Here is a 22,240-nt window from a genome sequence, read left to right as displayed (position 1 = left end):
GTTACTTGTGATACTCCTTGTCTCAAACAATTAGTATTCCTCTCTATTCGCAGCGTAGACTGTTGATATCCAGCTTAGTCTCTTAGGAAAGATGGAGATACTATGTACTATCTTTTTTATTCAGGATATATATAGTTCTATTTCTTCGACTGTGATCCCTTATGTCTCTAGTTTTTGTTGAAGTCTAAAGTGTTAAACCAAGATATGGTAAATGGGTCACTGAAGCGACTAGTACAAGTTGACTCGGATTTGGTGAAGCAACTAGCACAAATTGACACTGTGTTTTGCTTGAATATGAAGTAAACTTGTGAAGCAAGTTTTTCAGTTTTAGAGTTTGGTTACGTATACTATTTACTTTTTTCTAGAAGAGTGCTATTATTAGAATTTTATCTTTGTTAGGAAAGTACTCTTTGCTTAGTCATCAAGTTTGTTAATCTTTAAATAGGTTGTTGAGCCATGAGTTTTAATGACACGACCAATTAAGAGAATTAGTTTCAATATCTCTTCTTCATTTTTCATTAAGTCTTTGATATCAGATTTTCTACATCTCGTATCAGAGCAAGAATATCTTTGGGTTGTGGTATGAGTTGTTGAGAAGAATAAGATGACAACTTGTTTAAGTTCAATCAAAGTACCGGTGTTTGAAGGTAAAAACTTTGAACATTGGAGGATTCAGATAGAGAATATCTTCACATATCAAGAGGTGTGGGATATTGTTGATACAGGGTACATAGAACCAGTAGAAGGAGTCGCGCTTAGAGAAGATCAAAGAACACTTTTAACAGAGAACAGAAAGAAGAACTCTAAAGCAACATGTATACTATACATCTGGGAATTCATGAATATATCATGGATAAAGTTATTTTTTTTTGAAGCATGGAAATATTATTAAATTTAAGCGGAAATTATACGAGGGTAGGTGATATCCAAGGATTCATCCATTAAAATTTGATTAATGCATGGTGGGATAGTATGGTCCCAAAATAAAGTTGTAAGGTTCTCCAGTTGGCTGTTGTCTGCCGCCAGATTGGCCAATCCATCCGCTGCCTGATTGCCTTCCCTGTAGTTGTGCTTGACGGTGCAGTGGGGATCTGTCTCATGATCTATTTGGTTTCAGATATCATTCCTGATATGTACCAAGGCGGATCGGCATCCAAGGTTAGGAATCGAAGAAAATGTTCCGAGTCGGTTTCAAATTAAACCTTTGGCCAGCTTCGTTTTTTGCCGTCCTGGTCGCTATCAGCATTGCCCATGATTCAGCTATGAAGGCGGTGGTGATTCCTAGTGGTTGTGCTACGGCTACTAGGGTGTTAGAAGAAGCATCCCTACAAATGAAACTTGCTTCAGCTATTCCTGGGTATCCTCGTGCTGCTCCGTCTGTGTTGATCTTGATCCAATCCAGATTAGGTTTGCCCCAGCAAATGTAGATTGTTGTGGTCGTTTGTGTTCCATTTCTTGGGTTTGCAAGAGATGGCATTCCAGGTAGCACAGGAAGGAGGTTCTCCTGTGCCCAAGAGAATTCTTGTTGCAGACTAATAGTCATCTGGGTAATGTGAACTGGATTTGGTTCCCTTTGTCGATAAATGTAGTCATTCCTAGCTATCCATAAGGACCAGAAAAGGAAACAGAAGGCTGTTTTGACATAATGATGAGTTTTTAATTGTAGAATTTGGGTGATAGTCATATGAGGGTTTGGTAAATTGGGAAGATTTTGGGTTGTGGTTGAATGAGTATGGAGTCTTGTGAGTCCACTACCACTTGACAACGGAGGAGAATATGACCAGCAGATTCCGGATCAGAGTTGTATTGTGGACATATATTGGTATTGGTGAGGTGGATATGATTTAGAATGGTGAAGGTCGGAAGGCCTTTGTTGATTGCTTTCCACAAGAAAAGATGTAGTTTTGGAGGACATGGGAGTGTCCAGAGAAACTTAGTTGGTGGCAAAGGGTTTAGATGAGAATGATCTGATAAGCTGGTTAAGTAGTGATATCCAGATGATGTGGTGTATTTTCCTGATTTGGTGAAAGGCCAGATGATTTCGTCCGAGGAGTTGTTTTGCGGCAGGTGGATATTCACGATTCGTTGGCTTATATGGTGCGACAGGAGGTTTAGTTTATCATGATTCCAGGTGTGAGTGAAAGGATTAATGAGATCAGCTACTGTCTGGATTGGGTAACAACTCACTGGGTCCAAGGAATTAGAGAATTGCGGGATCCAGTTTTCTGAATAGGGGTTGTTAATACATCTACGATTTTATGGAAAAGATGGTGTTTGATTGTGGGAATGAGGGATGCTAGTTGTCTCCACTGGGGACTGATTGAAGATGGGGTTGCTGGAGTTCTTAAAAAGAGGAGTTGATGCTTAAGATATTTTTCATTGCAAAGGCTAGCATATACTGAATATGGTTTCTCATGGATGTTCCAGACCCGTTTCATGATTAGCGCTTTATTATGATCGTTACTTCTTCGAATTCCTGTCCCAAACCCATGCTCCTACGATCTTGCTAACCCCCAGGTACGTCCACTCAAAAAAAAATTTATCATATCAAATTTGTCTCACCTAATTCTTATTTTCTTTGTATTGTCTAGTTTCATGTATTGTTCATTCTTTTAAGTTGTATCGAATCTTTAAAGTGTCAACGTGTAACACATTAATTGTCGGAGTCCATCATACCATTGTAACTTCTATTGTAACCTTGTGGTCTGCCAAGATGAACAATCTAGCATGGAACTGTCAGGGTATTAACCAACAAAACACAATACAACATCTTCGAAGTTTGATATCATTGCACAAACCATGCTTTATTTTTTTATCCGAAACTCTAGCTACCAGAAATCACATGAATTTTATTGCACAAGCATTTCTTCACCAGAATCATTTCTCTGTCCCCCAAAGTTGGTAAAAGAGGAGGATTATGCTTCATGTGGAAGGATAACTACGATTTACGAATCATCTTGGATTCCCAGAGTTATATTCACGTCCTCATTACTCCCCCAGCACCTGAACATCCTTGGTTCTGCATGGGAATCTATGCTCCTCCAAACCCAAGCTAGAAAAGATTTCTGGCATGACTTTCCATCAATTTTTTATAACATCAATGCTCCATGGGTCCTTATTGGCGACTTTAATGAAATAACGATCCAGTCAGAGAAAAAGGGGGCCTGCAGGTATATGCGCAAACCCAGCCAATTCTTAACTTAATGGACCAAATGGGATTCATGGATCTGGGATTTCGAGGCGATCCATTCACCTGGAAGAAGAATCAACAAGGAGATGATAACATCCTGGAACGACTAGACAGAGCAATGACAACTCAACGTATGCCTACATCCAATCCACGTGCAGGAGTTACTCACCTACCAAGAATAGCCTCAGACCACGCCCCAATTCTGCTCCAAACTAGAGCAATTGACTTTCAGGGAAGCAAGAATTATAAATTTGAGCACTTATGGCTTACCCACCCGCAACTGCAACAAGCGGTGACTTCGCCTTGGACCAGACTCCATGACATGGATCCCGCGGTGAATTTGCAGCTCAAGCTTATTTCAACCAGCGAATCCTTACCGAATGGAACAAGGAAACTTTCATCCATCTTCCCACCATGATCAAGAAATCAACAGAGAAAATCAAAATAGCTCAACATCAATGCGTCATCCGTACTGGAAATGATTTGACATATTGGCAACTCCATGGAAAACAACTCAGGGAACAACACATGACCTTACTTGATTGTCATTCAACGTATTGGCGACAAAGATTAAGAATTCAATGGCTACAATCGGATAAGGTTATATATATTAAAGAAGTGAAGAAAGCATGGGATGGTTTGATAAATTATTACAAAGGATCTGATAAGGTCAAGAATGTGAGATTACAAACTTTAAAAAGAAAGTATGAACTTTTGCATATGGAATAATCAAAACAATATCAGAGTTTTTCTCAAATACATTAAATCTTGTCAATGAGATGAAAGCTAATGGTGATACAATATAAGACAATTGTAGAGAAATTCCTACGTAGTTTACCTGAAAAGTTTGAATCAAAAGTTACTGCCATAGAAGAGTGTAATAATGCTGCAACTATGAGTCTCGATGAGGTATTAGGATCTTTACAAGCTTATGAACAAAGATTGCTTGAAAATACAGCTGCAAAGCCGGTTGAAGAAGCACTTCATAGTCAAGTAAGATGTAATAAAAATAATCAAAAAACAAATTCTGGAAGTTATCAAAGAAGACCTAATTCTGGAGGATATTAAGGAAAAAGGTATGTTGATAAAACAAAAATTCAATGTTATAATTGTGTAGAGCTTGGACACTTTTCTTATGAATGTCCAAAACCAAGAAACAAAAAGGTAATTAATAACAACTTCAAAGCAAATATAACAGAAAGTTAAGAAGAAGAATAAAAAGCTGAAAACTTGTTACTTGCTTGTCATACAACAGAAGAACAACCTCATCATAAATGGTATCTTGATACAGGTTGCAGTAATCATATGTGTGGAAGAAAAGATTTGTTTGTCAATCTTAATGAATCTGTACGTTCAACTGTGAAGTTTGGAAACAATTCTACAATTCTTGTCATGGGAAAAGGAAGAATAGGAATTGTTCTTAAGAATGGTTCATATACATACACTATGGATGTATTCTATGTACTAGGTTTACATCAAAATTTATAAAGTATGGGTCAACTGTCAGAAAGAGGATATTCTTTGAATATATACAATGGTGTTTGCTCAATTCGTGATCGAAGAAGAAGACTGACTGCAAAAGTACAAATGACTAAGAATAGATTGTTTCCTCCATTGAATATTCAGTATCAGAGGGAAAGCTGTTATAGTACATATGTTCATATATAACTCTTGGTTATGGCACAAGAGAACGGGTTACGTGAACTTTAATAGTAATTCCGGCAAAGAAGGAGGTGGTCTCAGGCTTACCCATTATTGAATTTCCTCAATCAAAGTGTGAAAATTGCATCTTTGGAAAACAACATACACATCCTTTTCCTGTAAATAAAGCAAGAAGAGGAGAACAACAGTTAGAGATAGTTCATAGTGACTTGTGTGGTCCTATTGAAGAAGTTTCACATGGAGGTAATAGTTACTTTATAATTTTTATGGATGATGTCAGTAGAAAGGCATGGGTATATTTACTTAGACAAAAGAGTGATGCATTTCGATCTTTTAAAAGTTTTAAAGCTTATGTTGAAAAAGAAATTGGTAAGAGTATCAAGATTTTAAGAACTGATAGAGACAACTAGATATACACCACAACAGAATTGTGTAGCAGAAAGAAAGAATGGAGATGGTACGTACTATAAGAAGAGCAAAGAATCTACCAAATAATTTCCTGGGTTATGCAGTAGATTGTGTAGTTTATCTTCTAAATAGATGTCCTACCGGTAGTTTGAATAACAATATACCAGAAGAAGCATGGAGTGGTAAAATACCAAGTATAATACATCTTAGAAATTTTGGGTGCATAACATATGCACATGTGCCTAAAGACATTTGTAAGAAGCTTATGACAAAAGTGAGAAGTGTATTCTTGTTGGTTATAGCTCAGTAACCAAAGGATACAAGTTGTATAATCCAGAAACAGGAAAGCTAATTACAAATCTTGATGTAATTTTTGAAGAAGATTCACAATGGGATGGGAATACTACTTCAAAAGAAACTGTCAGAATAGTACCAATGGAAGTTGAAGAAGAAGAAAACACTCAAGTTAATGTTGAAGAACATCATGAAGAAGCAAGAACTGATGCAACACCTCAACAAGAAATATCAAGACCAAGAATAAATCATGTCATACCAACACGTATGAATGATTATGTTTTATCAAGAGATGATCAAGATATAGATGATAATGTGGTAAACTTTGCACTCTTTCGAGATTGTAATCCTATATCTTATGAAGAAGCTTATAAATCACAAGGATGGGTACAAGCGGTGGAGGCTAAATTAAAGTCAATTGAGAAGAATAATACATGGTAACTTACTACGCTTCCACCAGGTAAGAAAGCTATAGGAGTTAAAATGGTTTACAAAATAAAATACAAGTGAAATGGTGAAGTAGATTGTCTTAAAATAGGCTAGTTTCTAAAGTATATAAGCAGAAACCAGGAATTGATTATACATAAATATCTGCACCTGTTGCAAGACTTGATACAGTTTGCATGATTATTGCTCTAGATGTTCAAAGTCAATGGAAAAAATTTCAGATGGATGGGAAGTCAGCATTTTTGAATGGCGTACTTGAAGAAGAAGTATATGTTGAACAACCAGCAGGATACATTATGTAGGGGAAGGAGAATCAAGTATATAAGCTAAATAAAGTTTTGTATGGTTTAAAACAAGCACCACGTACTTGGTGTACAAGGATTGATTCTTACTTTATCAAGAAATCAAAGGGTTTAAAAGATGTCCACATAAGCAAACTTTATATTTGAAGTCTGATTCTCTTGGAAATCATATTATAGTGTGTTTGTATGTGGATGATCTTATATTCACTGGTAACAGCTCATAGATGATCAAGGAATTCAGGGAGGATATGGTTAAGGAATTTGAGATGACAGATTCTTGGATTAATGTGATATATTCTTATCATAGAAGTACAAAAGGCTGAAAAATGAATATTTATATCTCAACGAAGATATGCAGAAGGTATACTTAAACGTTTCAAAATGGATAATTGCAATCCAATTTTGACACCAGTAAAAGAGAGGTTACAATTAGTAAAAGAAGGAACATGAGAGCTTGTGAACTCAACATACTTTTAGTGTCTTTTTGTTAGTCTCAGAAATCTGACTGCTTCAAGACCTGACATTATGTATGCAGTTGGATTGGTTAGTCTTTTTATGGAATCACCACGTTAGTCATACTTACAAGCTGCAAAACGCATCTTACAATACATTAAAGGAACAACTAGCTTATGAACTTTCTACACATCTTCAGAAGATCCAAAGTTGGTTGGTTATATAGATAGTGATTGGGCTGGAGATACATAATGAAGAAAGAGTATTTCTGGTTATGCATTTCATATATGAACATGATTTTTCTCTTGGTCATCAAAGAAGCAACAAGTTGTTGCTTTTTCCACAACAGAAGCTGAATATATAGATGCTGGCAATTGTGCTACATAAGCTGTATGGTTAAGAATGATGTTAAATTCAATTTTTCATGAGCAGAGAACACCTAAAACATAAGTCTATTAATTCTTTGACAAAGAACCTTGTGCTTCATGGAAGGAGTAAGCACATTGATATCGTTACATTAGAGAGCTTGTCAGTAACAAGGAGATAGTTATGGAATTTTGTGAGAGTGAAGAGAAAGTAGCTGATATTTTCACCAAGCCTTTGCAGTCTAATTCTTTCATCTACTTGCATGGAAAGCTGGGAATGATTAGTAAAGACAATCTTTGTAGTAACTTACCCCCTAAACTATAAATTCTTCCAAAAAAAGGACCTTTGACCGTGTGTGCGGCATACACATGTCATATCAGTTTTACATTCTGTCATATTTTTCTATTCATATCCCTCACGTGTTTAACATGACCCGTCACTTGACAGAATCTTGAATATCCACCATTAGTATATCAATGTTACTTGGCAGAACCTTATTATTATTATTATTATTATTATTATTATTATTATTATCTTTTCTTTTGATAAATAAGGAATTCGAGGTTACAATGAGTTTAAGATGGAAAACAAGAGAATAAAAATTAACATGGACATAACATAAAAGTAAAATACTGAAAAATCCGTCAAGAGAAAGAAAAAGATTACTAGAGTAAGACAAATAAAAATTAGTATATCAATGTTACTTGGCAGAACCTTATTATTATTATTATTATCTTTTCTTTTGATAAACAAGGAATTCGAGGTTACAATGAGTTTAAGATGGAAAACAAGAGAATAAAAATTAACATGGACATAACATAAAAGTAAAATACTGAGAAATCCGTCAAGAGAAAGAGAAAGATTACTAGAGTAAGACAAATAAAAGTATGAATAATATCCGATTAAATCGGAGGAAAAATGGTTTTTCTCGGAATTAAATTTCGACCATGTAGTTTGTTTTTCTTCTTTAGAACGATGTGCTTCCAAAATAGGAGTGATTTACTCAAATCTCTTGTAATTAGTGGTGAAGCTTCCGTCGTCAAAGAAATCATCAATGGAGATTCCGTTGCCGGATAAGTTGACGATGAAGATTTCGTCACCGGAGACAACGAAAATGAAGATTTTGTAGTTGGAGAGCATCACTATTGATCTTAAAACTCAACCCAATATCCAAGAACCACCATTAAAGCGAAGATAAGCCTCAAAAGAGTAGATAAAACCACTATAATGATGTAGATAAATAGAAAACATAATAAAAACTGCCGAGTAATCGAGCAAGATGTGATGAAAAATCTACTCAGACCTTGTCCAAATGGACCAGATACGAGCAGAATACGATTATTTTTGATGATTTTGTCGAGGAAGGAGTGTGAGATAGTATTTTTAGTAGATGTAACAAACTTGTGTTTCATTTTATACACCCACGAAATCAAGATATTGTACTCGTACTTTCAGCTTAATGATCCGACACTGATCACAAATATACCACGAAACCGTAGGAACGTGATTGCATGCGAGGACATAATTTTGTACGGTACTCGCATGTTTTGATTTGAAACCAATGTACCAAAACTAGGACATGATTTTGTCCTAATATAATCACAAATATTGTATGTCCAACTCAACTGTTGACCACTTCAAATATAAACGAACATTTGATAACTAAACAACTTTATTTTTGTTGTTGGATCGTGAAAAAACAATATATCAAAAAGTAGTAAACTTTCATTTCATATTTATAATTAAGGAACTCAAGAAATAGTAAGAGAATACATAATGCAGCAAAGATCAGAAAAAGCAAAAGTTGGCCACTAAAAGGTGCCTCTTGCTATTACTACTGCATCTGATTCCTAACTATTATCACTCCACTAAAAGGAGTATTCAGTACTAATTAAGAACTCACACAACAAGGAGTATGATCATCAACTGTCAAAGCTATTAGCTTGAAATTAACTGACCAATAACTAACTTAATTATGTATTAAGGGTCAAAATTTAGTAAATAATTAATATATATAGTAGTAATCAAAGCCAGATAGCTCCTGCTTGCTTTAGCAATGGAACGAGAGAGCTACTGAGATGAAGAGTCATAACTTCGTTAGCTCCACCAACTAGCTCACCACCGATGAATACGGCAGGTACCGAAGGACTACATCCCAACCTTATAAGTGCTTTCTCCATTTCTTTTCCTGCTCTGGGTTCTTCGTCGAGTTCATGAACTGTTAGGTTTACACCAAGATCATAGAAAAGGGTCTTGATAGTGTGACTCATACAGCATGTACTCTTGCTAAAGATCACTACTGCTCTTTGTGAGACCAATCTTGTTACTCTCTCCATTATGAATTGAATGTTTCAAAGCTTGTTATGAAGATTTAGTTTGTAGTAGAAGAAGAGAATGAAGAAGCTTGGAAATGTTTGAGTTGATTATGAGAATGAAGTTACAATGTTGGGTTATTTATAGATGACAAAGGAGCTAGCTAGAAGGTGCATGATGGGTCGCTGCATTCTTGTGAAAAAACTAGTGTGTGTTATTGTGAGAGAGGCCGGTCATGAAATGAAGAATATTCTTTATAGATATTTGGGTTGGGATTTAATAAATAACCCCCAAATCAAGAATGGTCATATCATTTGTTTGATAAAGATATACACTCAACTTTAACGAATTCTACCGTACCAACGAAATGCTGAAAGAACTAGAGATAGCACGTCGATAAAGTATGCCCCCAGATAAACTTTATTCGTGACCTATTGATTTTTATTTTTAGAATATAGATACAGTACTACTTGTACTTGGGTTAATATATGATTTTTGTTTGATGCTTATTAATAATGTGTCAATTTATACGAAAATTCTGTAACTATAAGCCTATAAGACACGGGATCAACTCGTGTTTTACTTGCCACTTTGGAAGCGGCAAAATTAGATCTGTGACGTTTGTGTCACCTATATATTTTCCATGATGGTTTACGTAGTACTGTACATAGTTTACCTGGCTAAACTGGGGCCAATGCCATTTAATTGGGGCGTATAGCTATATGACAAAATAGGATCATTAACAAAAAATTTATAGAAACTCCTGATCCACTATTTATGTTAATGTCTATATGCTCTTGTTAATTTAGTGTTAATTCGGATAATTAAATCATGTTTAATCAAGTTAATCCTGAAATTAACTTTCATTAATTCATAATCAACACTTGTAAAAAATTTAATTTTTTTTTAAAAGACTCTACCCAAAATCGGTTAATGTTAGTGCTTTTGTAAACCAATTCTGGGTTGAGTTTATGCCGAATGACGATGTAAATCCAGAATCGGAGTTTAATTAATACACACATAAACCGATTTTGAGAATCAGTGTTTACATAAGTCCTTATAATCCGATTATGCCTTACTTTCAGAAACAAAATATTGATTACATAGTTTAGGAAATTAGCGCACTACATATATAGGATTCAGTATGAGAATTCTAGAATTTGACACATCAAATGCTCGTCAATGAACCTCCGAGCACGTCGGTACAACGTCGTATATTCTTTGTGGTGAATGAACCTAGTTTCCCCATTACGGATTCTCCATAACCCGTTGAAACGTTCCAGCTGAAATTCAATGAATTCTTAAATATTAGTATGTGAACTTTTGACATAGGTATAAAAATGATCGCATTACTCACTTTTTCTCTAAGAGGAGCTCGTGGATTAAAGTCGTACACCATATTTCTAACTTTTACGTACTCTCACATTGCACCTTTAACGTATTGGAATCGAAATGCCAAGTCTCTCCATTTGCGGTTATTGGGATTCCCGGTACGCCCGTAAAAGAAATCTTTAACTTTCTTCCAAAACATTGAATAGATTTCATTCGGACGTTCACGGAACGTATTAGCAAACGATTTAACGAGACACAAAACTTCATACGGTTCCCATTCCATTTTCTAGGCTAAGTTTGTGATATGGGAGTGGCTGAAAGAGGTTGTCCTTATATAGATAAGGACTGAACGGCTATTTTTTTAAATTCAAATCAAACAATCAGAGTTTAGGTATGTCCACATAGTCCGATTATGTCCTTGCAGAAACATAAAAATTTTGCCTCTCATTAATCGGGCTTTTGTAATGCACATCTAATCCGATTCTTGTCAAAAGAAATTACATAACTTTACTTCATAACAATCGAATTACATATATGTACATGAAAACAGATTCTTGGCATCAAAAGTTACATGACTTTTCTTCATAGACAAGACATAAGTTTTGACTCCATAATTATCCATAGTTAAAGACATAAATATGAATATAACCATTCATTCATGAACATCCCCACCACGACTTCGACCACGTCCACCGCGTCCTCGTTTACCAAGTTGGGCGCTGCTCGATGCACCTTCATACATCTTTTTTGGGGAGGGACTCTCTTCCTCTTCTTCTTTGGCCCATCCTCCTCCTCCTCCTCCTCTTCCTCCTCCTCCATCTCCCCAAACTTTGCACCAGCTTCTACATCTTCGAGACTGTTCAATTCATCAATCAGCTTTTCATTGGCCTTAACATTTTTCCCTTCCCTGATTTGTAGCTTTGTTTGGGTTATCAAGTACCCGACTCGGCTTCTCTGCTTCCATTTTAAAGAACAAACATTCAACAAAAAGCGCTAATAACATTAACAAAACTGTAATTGAGTAACAATACCCACCAGGCATTCGAGAGCCGTATCTTTGTCCTCTATCTTGAGCCTCTCATCTACTCGTATCATTCGAGTATGCGAAACATTGAGGTACCACGAATATCTGTGAAACGCTCTGTCTTCCCAATAATCACATGATGGTAAAGGCTTTTGAACAATGCCAATATCATTATCATATGATTTGGTTTTTTTCTCATTGATTTTGAACATCTTGTGCTCCTTTGGGATTTTTTGTATGTAACCGCATTGTCTTGCGACTCTCGTTGGGTTGTACATTACATATCCTTTTGGGTGAAACAAAGGCCCAAAATAATCACTTTGCTATCTGCACCCAACCTTCTTTCCTTTTCCTTTTCCTTTAGCCAATTCCTCCTTGTAAGGATCAAACATAACATCTATCGTTGCCAAGTTGTCCAACTGGCGTCTGAACTTCAGATAACCCTTATTTTGGTTCTTCGGCTTACTTCTGTAAATGTACTTGTCTCCATAATACTGGTAGTCCCATTCTTTGTTCTCAAAACCCTTTGAGCAAATATTGGGAAGTGCACATATATCCACGCCTGAAGAAAAGCCATATTCCCTCCGATTTGGTTCCTTCGAGTCCTAGAATCCTTTCTCAACTCGTTCAACGAGTGTGCAAGGATGACAGTGCCCCAACGAGTGTGCAAGGATGGCAGTGAAAATTCCACTCCAACTTGTATCACATCCGCAATTCTCCTTTTTGTTCTTGTTGTGGCTGAAGCTGACCCTAAGTTTATTTGGACACGAATAATAAATAGAGTCTCGGATTTGTATTTTGGCAATACTTTTGAACGTGATTGCCTGGACATAATTTTGTATCCTACTCATAGGTTTTGATTTGAAATCTACAGTTTTAGAATCTTAAAATCTATGTTTACGTACCAAAAAAACGAATGCCATAAAAGAACGTTCTGAAGGTGACCGGACCAAAACAATATATCAAAAGTAGCAGTAACTTTTATTAATTAATAACTAGGAAGAAAAACATGAAATAGACATAATAGGTGCCTCTTGCTATTTTAGAAACACAAAAAGGCGTTTCTTATACTAATATTAGTATGTGATCATCAATTATCAAAGCTATTAGCTTGAAATTAACTGACCAACTTAATTATATATTAGCTAGGTCAACATTTAATATATACTATAGTATATATACTCATCAAACTCTTTAGTAAATACTAAATAGTATAGTAATCAAAGCCAGATAGCTCCTGCTTGCTTTAGCAATGGAACGAGAGAGCAACTGAGATGAAGAGTCATAACTTCACTAACTCCACCAACTAGCTTACCACCGATAAATATGGCAGGTACCGACGGATTACATCCTAGACTTATAAGCGCTTTCTCGATTTCTTTTCCTGCTCCGGGTTCTTCGTCGAGTTCATGAACTGTTGGGTTTACACCAAGATCATAGAAAAGGGTCTTGATAGTGTGACTCATACAACATGTACTCTTGCTAAAGATAACTATAGCTCTTTGTGATGCTAATCTTGTTACTCTCTCCATTAGGTTGTTTCGAAATGTATGATATGAAGCGTCTCGTAATTGAAGCTTGTTATATGAAGTTTGATTTGAATGTAACTGTAGTACAAGAAGCTTGGAAGTGTTTCAGATGATCGATGGTGAGAATGAAGTTTGAATGTTGGGTTATTTATAGATGACAAAGTAGCTGACCAAAAGCTGAGGTACATGCTGGGTGCTGCATTGTTGTGAAGAACAACTACAAGTGTGTGCTTACGTGTGTGTGTTTCTATGAGAAGGCCGGTGAACTGAAAAATATTCTTTTAGACATTTGGGATGGAATTTAGCCCCCAAATTAATAGTGTGGTCATGTCATTCGTTTGATAAAGATTTACCTACCGTACCAGCAAAATGCTGGAGGAACTGAAGATAATATCTAATAAGTTAATTTTTATGCCCCTAATAAACTTTATTGATGACTTTTGATTTTATTTTCAGAATATTGATACAGTAGTTACTACGTGTACTTGATAGTTGATACAGCATCGTCGACATCTAGATTTTTATGCCCCAAATAATCTACAGTAATGTGCCTCTCTATAGATCTGTGCACAAACATTGTTAATCTGTTTCATATGCAGAGGGAAAGAAATCGCAGAGTTTTTGAAGAAAACTACACCTACAAGCTAGATGAGAAATTATGCAGTGATGCAAAAACACTAGTTCTCACTTGGGCAGCGGCTTTTGGTAACAAGGTTCATGTAAACTTTGCTTACACTGTACAAAACTGGAACATTGTATTTACTTAATTGTTTTTTCTTACTACCATTGGTAGTATCCTGTACATTCTTCTTTTCTCAATAAAATCTTCTCTTCCTATCAAAAAAAAAAAAAAAAAATCCGTTTCATATGCATGGTTAGCAAGCTTAAGTTATTTTTTGGGGATATAAATTCGCTTTGTGAATAGGAACTAAAGGATAACTGAGTACATACAGTTTTCTTTCTCCCTAGATAGTGGATGACGCCAACTCTATCTAGATTTGTCTGTCTCCCTTTACCTTTGGATCTTGTTTTTGTTCTGTACGTACTGCTCTAATGCTTTATGTTGTGCTACTGTAGGACTGAAGTGTGTATCTTTATCTGAGTTGGAGAAGAAAAAAGGGTTTGAGTTTATCCAATTCGATCCGGCCGGCCTTGAATATATGCATGATGCACGTACCCTTATTTATTTTGCTCTATTTCCAAAACATGCTAGCTAGGTTCGTACGTCATATTCCATTCTATTGATCAATCTGCTCTTACACCAACGTTTAGAGATGATTATTACATCATATACATGAACCAAATGAGATCAAAAGATAGCATATTATGGCCGTACATGCTTAAAATGATTTATGAACAACACTAAATGGCAACACCCATATATCAAAACTGCATTATCGATCACATGATTTTGAAACAATGTACGTGGTATATAACTGTATATCAGTGAAGTTGGGGAAAGAAAATAGGTAACTTTTGGTGAGAAAGGTCTCGAACTTTCGTTCTCATTGATATCCTCAGCAGTTGATCATATGGAATCTTATGAGGCAAGGCAACTGGGGTCCTTTATATTTTCTTTCTTTGAGGATATGTACCATGCGAACAAGATTTTTTTTCTATTGACGCCAAATGTGATTAGCTTTCCAAGACATCCACGTAGAGTTGCTAGCCAAAGAAAAAAAAGAGATGAGAATGAGCAGAAGAAAAGTAGTAAGAAAATTAAACGACCCAAACAAAAGTGAAGGGTCGGATTTTCAATGGGTTTCTTGTTTCTCTTTTTAGGAGGAGCTCGAAAGTATGATGATCATACCTCGTGACTCGTGTCATGTAGATTCGCTAATAAATGTTTGTTCCTTATGATATTCCCTGGCTATTCGTACTTCCCAAACTGTTAATCCAGCTTAGTGATCTCTTAGGAAGGACGACGATATCTACTACTATCTTGTTTCTTTTGAATAGTTCAATTTTTCGACTGTGATCTCTTATGTCTCTGGTTGTTCTTCCAAACAACTTTCGAATACTTTGAGCGAAGGATTTGGATTTTCGAGATCTACACATGTTTTCAGCTTTCCCACAAAACTTCAATTTTTTTTTGATCAAAGAGGAAGAATATATTTTTTTTGTTTTGTAGACCGGTAATGGTTGTTCTTCCAAACAACTTTTGAATACTTTGAGTGAAGGATTTGGATTTTCGACATCTACGCATGTTTTTCAGCTTTCCAACAAAACGTCAATTTATTTTTATTTTTGATCAAAATCAAAGAGGAAGAATATATTTCTTTTTTATCTTTTTGATCGGTAAAGAATTTCACGCAATGATTTTACCACCGTATTACAATCTGTATTAGAATCTTTAATCTAATATATTCAAAGAGGAAGAATATATTAGATCAGAGAATATACAATGGGTTTACGAGAAGTAGAAAAAAGGAAAAAAAACTACTCTACAACGAGTATACAAAACTTCAAAATCTCAAATTTGGTACGCATTACATCTATTACTACCTACGTATGTTAAATTAACATGACTCATGAGAATCTTGCTACTTGTAGTGCTACGTATTTCAAACCTTTTTTTTCGCTTATAAAGCAGGTAATCTGTTTTTTTTTTATCGGTCAAAGAGAAATTTATCAAAACGAGAGGTATTTAAGAAGGGTATCTCAACCCAATGATTACAAACGGGAACAAAAAAGAAAAGGAAAGAGGAGAGAAATTCGACGACCCAAGACAACAAAAAACAAGCTCACAAAGACCCAAATAAAGAATCCCTTAATGCTATCACCATATTCGTCGTTAGACTTAATACCCCTATGTTTGATTCGGCCTAAAATGCTTGTAGTTTAACGTTTCTAACGAGGCCAACCAAAAAGTTATTCCATATTTGACTAAGTCTTTCGTCACCAAAATTAAGCTTCCAAGACTTTACATTTATGGTGACATTAGAATTATAAGTGAAAAGACGAGGGTACCCAAATACACCACAATCTTTAATTTATCCACCTATAAGTCCTCTTACTGAAAGTGATTGTCTATGGACGAAGTCGAGACAATACTACAAATCGGTATTCACACTTTGTGTGATTGTCCATGAATACGAGATCGAAATAATACGACAACCAAAGTGTGATTACTTGATGATAGGTTCGGACTTAACCGAACTTTGTAGGATCACTATCAAGTAAAGCGAAGTTAATGTTTGTGTATTTTACTTCTAATTATAATAAACAATTATAATTACGGAAATAGAAAATTAAAAGACACAACAAGATTTTGTTAACAAGGAAACATCAAATGCAGAAAAACCCCAGGACCTAGTCCAGTATTGAATATTCTCAGATTAAGCCTCTATACAAAATCTAAACCAACTTCGTATAGTTGAGACCAAGCAACTACCCCTACTTCACTTATTTTCCTCAGTATCCCTTCACTTCCGAATTCGATGAGTGCACGCACAATTCCTTTGGGTCGTATTCCAAGCAGTAAAGGAACAACAAATCTGTTTGATAACAACTCTATTGATTCTTTAAGATAAGATATCTCAAGTCATATGCAAAGTCTCTTCCGTTTAAGCTAATAAACTCCTTTGCCTGGTTAGATCAATCCAATCTCTATCACCAAAGTAATAAGATTCATATTTGTAACAATCAAAATATATTTTTAAGAGAACTATTAGGCGTTACCGATCTCACGGAACTATCATTCGAATAAATCCGATTCTAGTTGTATCTCATCCGATCAAGGTTTGTGCAACACAAAGATATGAGAAACCAATAAGAAATCTTCTTCGTCTTCAAATCTTCTTTAATCTTCAATTAAAACCTGCACAACACCACTTGAATCCCTTGTGATCAATCATGCACATAACGGAGTCTGTTAACAATGGATTATCAGAAGATGTCTTTAGATCTACAAACAGTTCTAAAGATCTCGTCGATACTTCGATCTAGTTTGAGTGAATCTTATATCAGAAGAGAAGATTTTGAAGAATAAACAAACTAGGTGCAATCAAAGTTTCAACAACCGTTAGTCAATCAAATCAATTGAAAACTAATAACACTGCAATTATCTAGTTTCCCACCGACGGCACTCGTAGAGCTTCTTGATCCCACATAAGTCTTTAAACGAGTGGTAATAAGAGATTTCACCTAATTAAGGCACTTTCCTCTCCGAATATACGGCTCCATCAGAAACAACAAAAATATGAAGTTTACCTGGCTCTTAGGATAGTTTGCTATAAATGCAAACTTAGGTATTTATAGACCAAGGATGTTTGGACACCAAGGAATTTCCAAAACCGAAAATATTCTCAATATAAAATCTCCAATTAGTAAATGCACATAATTAATTTTTATTCTGTAGAGATATGCATTTAACCGCTACAGACACTAGCCTTGGCCAGGAGGAATTTGATCATATGTCTGCTCAAGCTTAACCTGACGGTTATATAGCAGATTCTCCTAGTGCCAATTAAAATTTCGAGTGTAGTTGATTGCCTCTCTTGCATTTGGAAATGCTATCCCATATCGCTGACTGGAAACTGGGTAATTTGGATTATACCAACTGAGAGTCCATTCCTCAAGAATTTATGGAGTCTCTTCAACAACACCACCTTCACTGTAAAAAAACTCGAGGAATCCTCTATGTTTCAAGTTTGTCTTTCTTTATATATACGTTTGGGTTCTGGAGGATAATCTGCTACTGCAAAGATGTGGGAAACTGAAAAGGTGGAGCAAAGTTTCTTTCTGGCCAAATAATATAAAGTTGGATGGTTACTCAAGAGATACTTCCTTTTGGTTCAAAAGGATCAATTCCCCATGCAAGATCAACCTTTCATAGCCGGTTCAGTGGAATGTGCAAGGCTTTTGGGCAACTTTCTTGTCAGTCTAAAAGATTGCTGGAATGGTGATGCGATATTTGGCAACAAAATGTTACACGCAGCAGTTTATGAACCATGTCAGACACGCATTCACTCCACACGAACCAACTACACGAATGATAAAGTCAACACCTATAAGTTCCTATATAAGCCCATCCCAATGAAATGCCAAAGCCCAATCATGAAAAATGATTAGTTTAGTCAGGGCCTAAGATGCTTCCGGAGTTTAACGACATTCCAACCTGAAGTTAGCACACCTTACTACTGCAACCATCCGAAGAGAGCCAAGGTAAGTCCCACACCACTATCTATCCATGACAAAATTGATGTTTTTAAATTAATCTAGTCTTTGCAGGTACGATCTTAAGGATATGCTAGTAGTCAAGTGTGTAGTCATTATCCGAGTCAAATGTACCTATCCTAAACCATGCACTTACACTATCACTAACTGACTTGTCCACTTCAACTCTCTGAAAAGTATGCATCCTATTTTTCATCTTCTAAAATCTGATTGTACTCATCTCAAGATTCCTAAACCCGTGTTGTATTTCTCTCAGAGTAACCAATCAAAATAAAAAATTCAAATTAAATCTTATCACCACATTTACATATATTGGTACTTCTACATAAACTATATACCCAATACCAAACACCACCCATTTGTTCTTATAATCATCATGGATTCCACTTCAAACTCCAAACCAGAAGAAAGCATTGACAAGCTTACAGAACAAATGAATAATACCCTCAACATTCCTGAATATCTTTACCCTAAGGTTTTCATCAATCCAGATAACATCCTACCAAAAAAAAATGTTAACTGAAAATGGACTTTTATTGGTAGATTTTGCAGCAAAATCTCATATGGAACCAAAATTATATCCAGATTGATAAACTCAAACTGGGAACTACACATATATGTTGATGTCAATCTTTGGAAAAGAAGAAGAAACTACTATTCTATAAAACTGGGAAGTATGAAAGATTACAAAGTTTTTAGATAGAGAGGAACAAGAGGCATCTTTGGAAAAATTATTGTACTCAGTGAAGTTCCACCAGAAGGACCTGAATTCATTGATGAAGATAACTTCTACAAAGTCATGGCATGGGTTTTTGTCGAAGGAGTACCAAAGCATATCATTCCAGATATTAGTAATATACTAAGACCAGCTGGAATTTATCAAGAAGCAAAAAGACCTTATGGAAAAGATCATGACGAGAATAACATTGAAGTTCTTATAACCTTGGATGTAACTAGAGCCTTGAAATAAGGAGTTGATGCTTATGAAGATACAATTACCTCTCACTGTCTTGAATTATCTTATGCTCTACCTGGTATTCAATTATGCAAAGTTTGTAGAATCTTAAACCATCCTGGTCCTCTATGTGAATCTATTCAAGCTAATGACACCACCACTACACCTATATCACAGAGAAATCCATCAACACCAACTCATATCCAAAGACAAGCCCCAAGAACTTCACCTCCAACACCCATCATACCTAAGAGAAGAGGCTACACTGACAAAGATGCAACAGAAGAATTTGTTATCAAAATGAAGATTTCTCAAAGGAAACTCATCATGTAAAACAATAGTTCTGTTTTGGATGAAAGGAATGACTTCCTAGCCTTTAAAAATGGTTCTTCTCAGGCTAAAACCCTCACCAGTGATCCTACTTCCTCTGAAATCATGAAAAAAAAGGGAGAAAATCAAACATTGGAAACAAACAAAAATAAAATACTACCAGAAAAAAATGAATCAATATCAAAGATGCTGCTATACTTCATAACCACTCTCTGTATTTTGATATTCCTGGAGCTGATATCTTTCCCAAAATCTCTCACAATGTTCCAAATCATTTGGCTGACTTACCTACCCTTTCTGAAATCCAAGCCACCAAAAAATATAATCTCAGAATTCACAACAAACTCCTTTGGGAAAAAAGAAAATTGGAAAAACAACCATCTTTAAGAAATGGGCACTTCAATCAACCAATACCCGAGTTTAAGAGAAAAGACAAGACTTTAGAAAGCATGGAATGCACCCCCTCCCAAACCATAAAGATTAAAGACTATCCACCAGTATTTGACTACTCTAATGATGATGGATAGGAGGATCACAAATATAATGACTACATCCTGAACGCTAGCAACCTTGAGGGAACCAATCCTTTCAGGAGAGCTGAGGTATGCAACTCTACTATCTATACTATATGCACTAAATATTATGTAAGATTTCACATATTTAAGAATTCCAGCACCTGTTATAGTCTTGCCACTTTAGATATTATGTATATGGGATATATAGTCCCCATCTTCTCATATCCTAGAATCTCTTATTTCTGACAATTTTTTACAGTAATGACATGAAACTGTCAAGGAATAGGAAAAGCTAACACTAGTAGATACCTTGATGACATGCTAAACAAAATAAATACTGACATTTTTTCCTAGCTGAAACTAAACAGAAATCCAAGAATCTCAAGCCTATCCTAGAAAAAATAGGTGTAACTAATTTTTGGTTTGTTGAACCACATGGAACCATAGGCACTGCTGGTGGGCTTGCTTTAGCTTGGAAAACTAATGTAAAACTAGAAATATAAGATTTTTCCAAACATCATATAAATGCTCTAATAACTACTAAGGATAACAACACCTGGATGCTCACTGGCTATTATGGTAGTCCTTACACCACCTCTGATAAAATTAAATTATGGAAAATGATTGAAAAGACTGCTATGAGTCACAATATACCTTGGATTATGGGGAATTTCAACTTTGTCTTGCATGATCATGAAAAATATAGTAATCATCCCGTAGACCACTCTGAAGCTGAGATTTTTAACAGAAAAATCGATGATCTATCGACATACTACATGTCCTTTCACTTGGACAAATAGAAGAACTGGAAATGCCCTAACTGAATAGAGATTAGATAGAGGTTTGGTTAATTTTAAGTGGCTTACTTTACATCCCAATAGTACTATATCCAATTTACTAGACATTGGTTCTGATCACAACCCTATCCTTCTTAACACTAATCCCAACTGGAAGCATAGTTTCATTCCCTTCAAATTTTTGGGTCCTTGGTTGGATCATAAAGATGCAAAGCCATCATTGCTGAATGCTGGAGCCAGCAACACTCAGGGTCCCATGCTTTTATAATATCTATAAATCTAAAGGAGATGAAGCTCAAGTTGAAGATCTGAAACAAGGATGTCTATGGTAATATTAAAAACAATTTGGAAAATAGCAAAGCTAAGCTTGAATGGATCACCAACAATTTTTTTTTTGATTATACTAGAGGTCATGTTATCAGTGAGGCAAATGATAACATCAAACATTGGTACAACATTCAAGAAAGTTTCTGGAAGACTATGAGCAGAGATCAAAGTATCGAGCTTGGGGATATAAATACCAAATGCTTTCATGATTCTGCTAGGAAAAGGATGAGAAGAAATAAGATTGATGCCATTCAAAATGCCAAAGGTGATTGGTTATCTGACAACTCTGCTATCACTGCCTGCTTCACAGATCAGTTCAAAAACATGAACACTGCTGAACCTACCAATCTAAACCCTGATATCATCAACCTCATACCCACTACTACAACTCAAGCTGAGAATGAACATCTTCTATCCATTCCTGATACCTTGGAAATCAAGACAATTTTTTTTAATATGGAAGGTGATAAAGCTCATGGTCCTAACGGATTCCCACCAAATTTCTTTCAAGCCAATTGGGACATTATTGGTAATGATCTACTATGCATGGTTCAAAACTTCTTCAACTCTGGTTTCATTCTGTCTGAAATGAACTCTACTTTCATCTCTCTTATACCCAAAATTGAATCCCCGACTAGTCCTGTCCACTTCAGACCTCTATCCCTCTGTAATACCACCTATAAAATTATCTCCAAACTCATTTCCAAAAGAATTAAACCTCTTATACCCAAACTTATATCCACATTTCAATATGCTTTTATTCATGGAAGACAAATAATCAGATAATATTGCCATAGCTCATGAGATAATCCATCATA

General features: G+C 35.6%; 3 protein-coding genes across 3 annotated transcripts; 1 reads left to right on the top strand and 2 right to left on the bottom strand.

Annotated features, from left to right (window-relative positions):
• Positions 1-3,203: 3,203 nt before the first annotated feature.
• On the top strand, positions 3,204-3,608 carry LOC113280653. The gene has a single exon (XM_026529253.1). It carries the CDS (start codon positions 3,204-3,206, stop codon positions 3,606-3,608), a length of 405 nt encoding a protein of 134 aa, XP_026385038.1.
• A 5,247-nt stretch (positions 3,609-8,855) lies between these two features.
• Positions 8,856-9,557, bottom strand: LOC113278509 (monothiol glutaredoxin-S3-like). Its single transcript, XM_026527333.1, has one exon. The coding sequence runs from the start codon at positions 9,456-9,458 to the stop codon at positions 9,147-9,149; it is 312 nt and encodes a 103-aa protein (XP_026383118.1). The 5' UTR covers positions 9,459-9,557; the 3' UTR covers positions 8,856-9,146.
• A 3,454-nt stretch (positions 9,558-13,011) lies between these two features.
• LOC113278508 (monothiol glutaredoxin-S3-like) lies at positions 13,012-13,323 on the bottom strand. Its single transcript, XM_026527332.1, has one exon. It carries the CDS (start codon positions 13,321-13,323, stop codon positions 13,012-13,014), a length of 312 nt encoding a protein of 103 aa, XP_026383117.1.
• Positions 13,324-22,240: the final 8,917 nt, after the last annotated feature.

The sequence above is a fragment of the Papaver somniferum genome, chromosome 5 (genome assembly GCF_003573695.1).
Source record: "Papaver somniferum cultivar HN1 chromosome 5, ASM357369v1, whole genome shotgun sequence".
NCBI classification, from domain to species: domain Eukaryota; kingdom Viridiplantae; phylum Streptophyta; class Magnoliopsida; order Ranunculales; family Papaveraceae; genus Papaver; species Papaver somniferum.
This window is presented reverse-complemented; position numbering and strand designations above follow the sequence as displayed.

Excerpts from the sequence above, each read along its gene's own strand:
- LOC113280653 (XM_026529253.1), top strand. The coding sequence starts at position 3,204 with ATGGACCAAATGGGATTCATGGATCTGGGATTTCGAGGCGATCCATTC.
- LOC113278509 (XM_026527333.1), bottom strand. The coding sequence starts at position 9,458 with ATGGAGAGAGTAACAAGATTGGTCTCACAAAGAGCAGTAGTGATCTTT.
- LOC113278508 (XM_026527332.1), bottom strand. The coding sequence starts at position 13,323 with ATGGAGAGAGTAACAAGATTAGCATCACAAAGAGCTATAGTTATCTTT.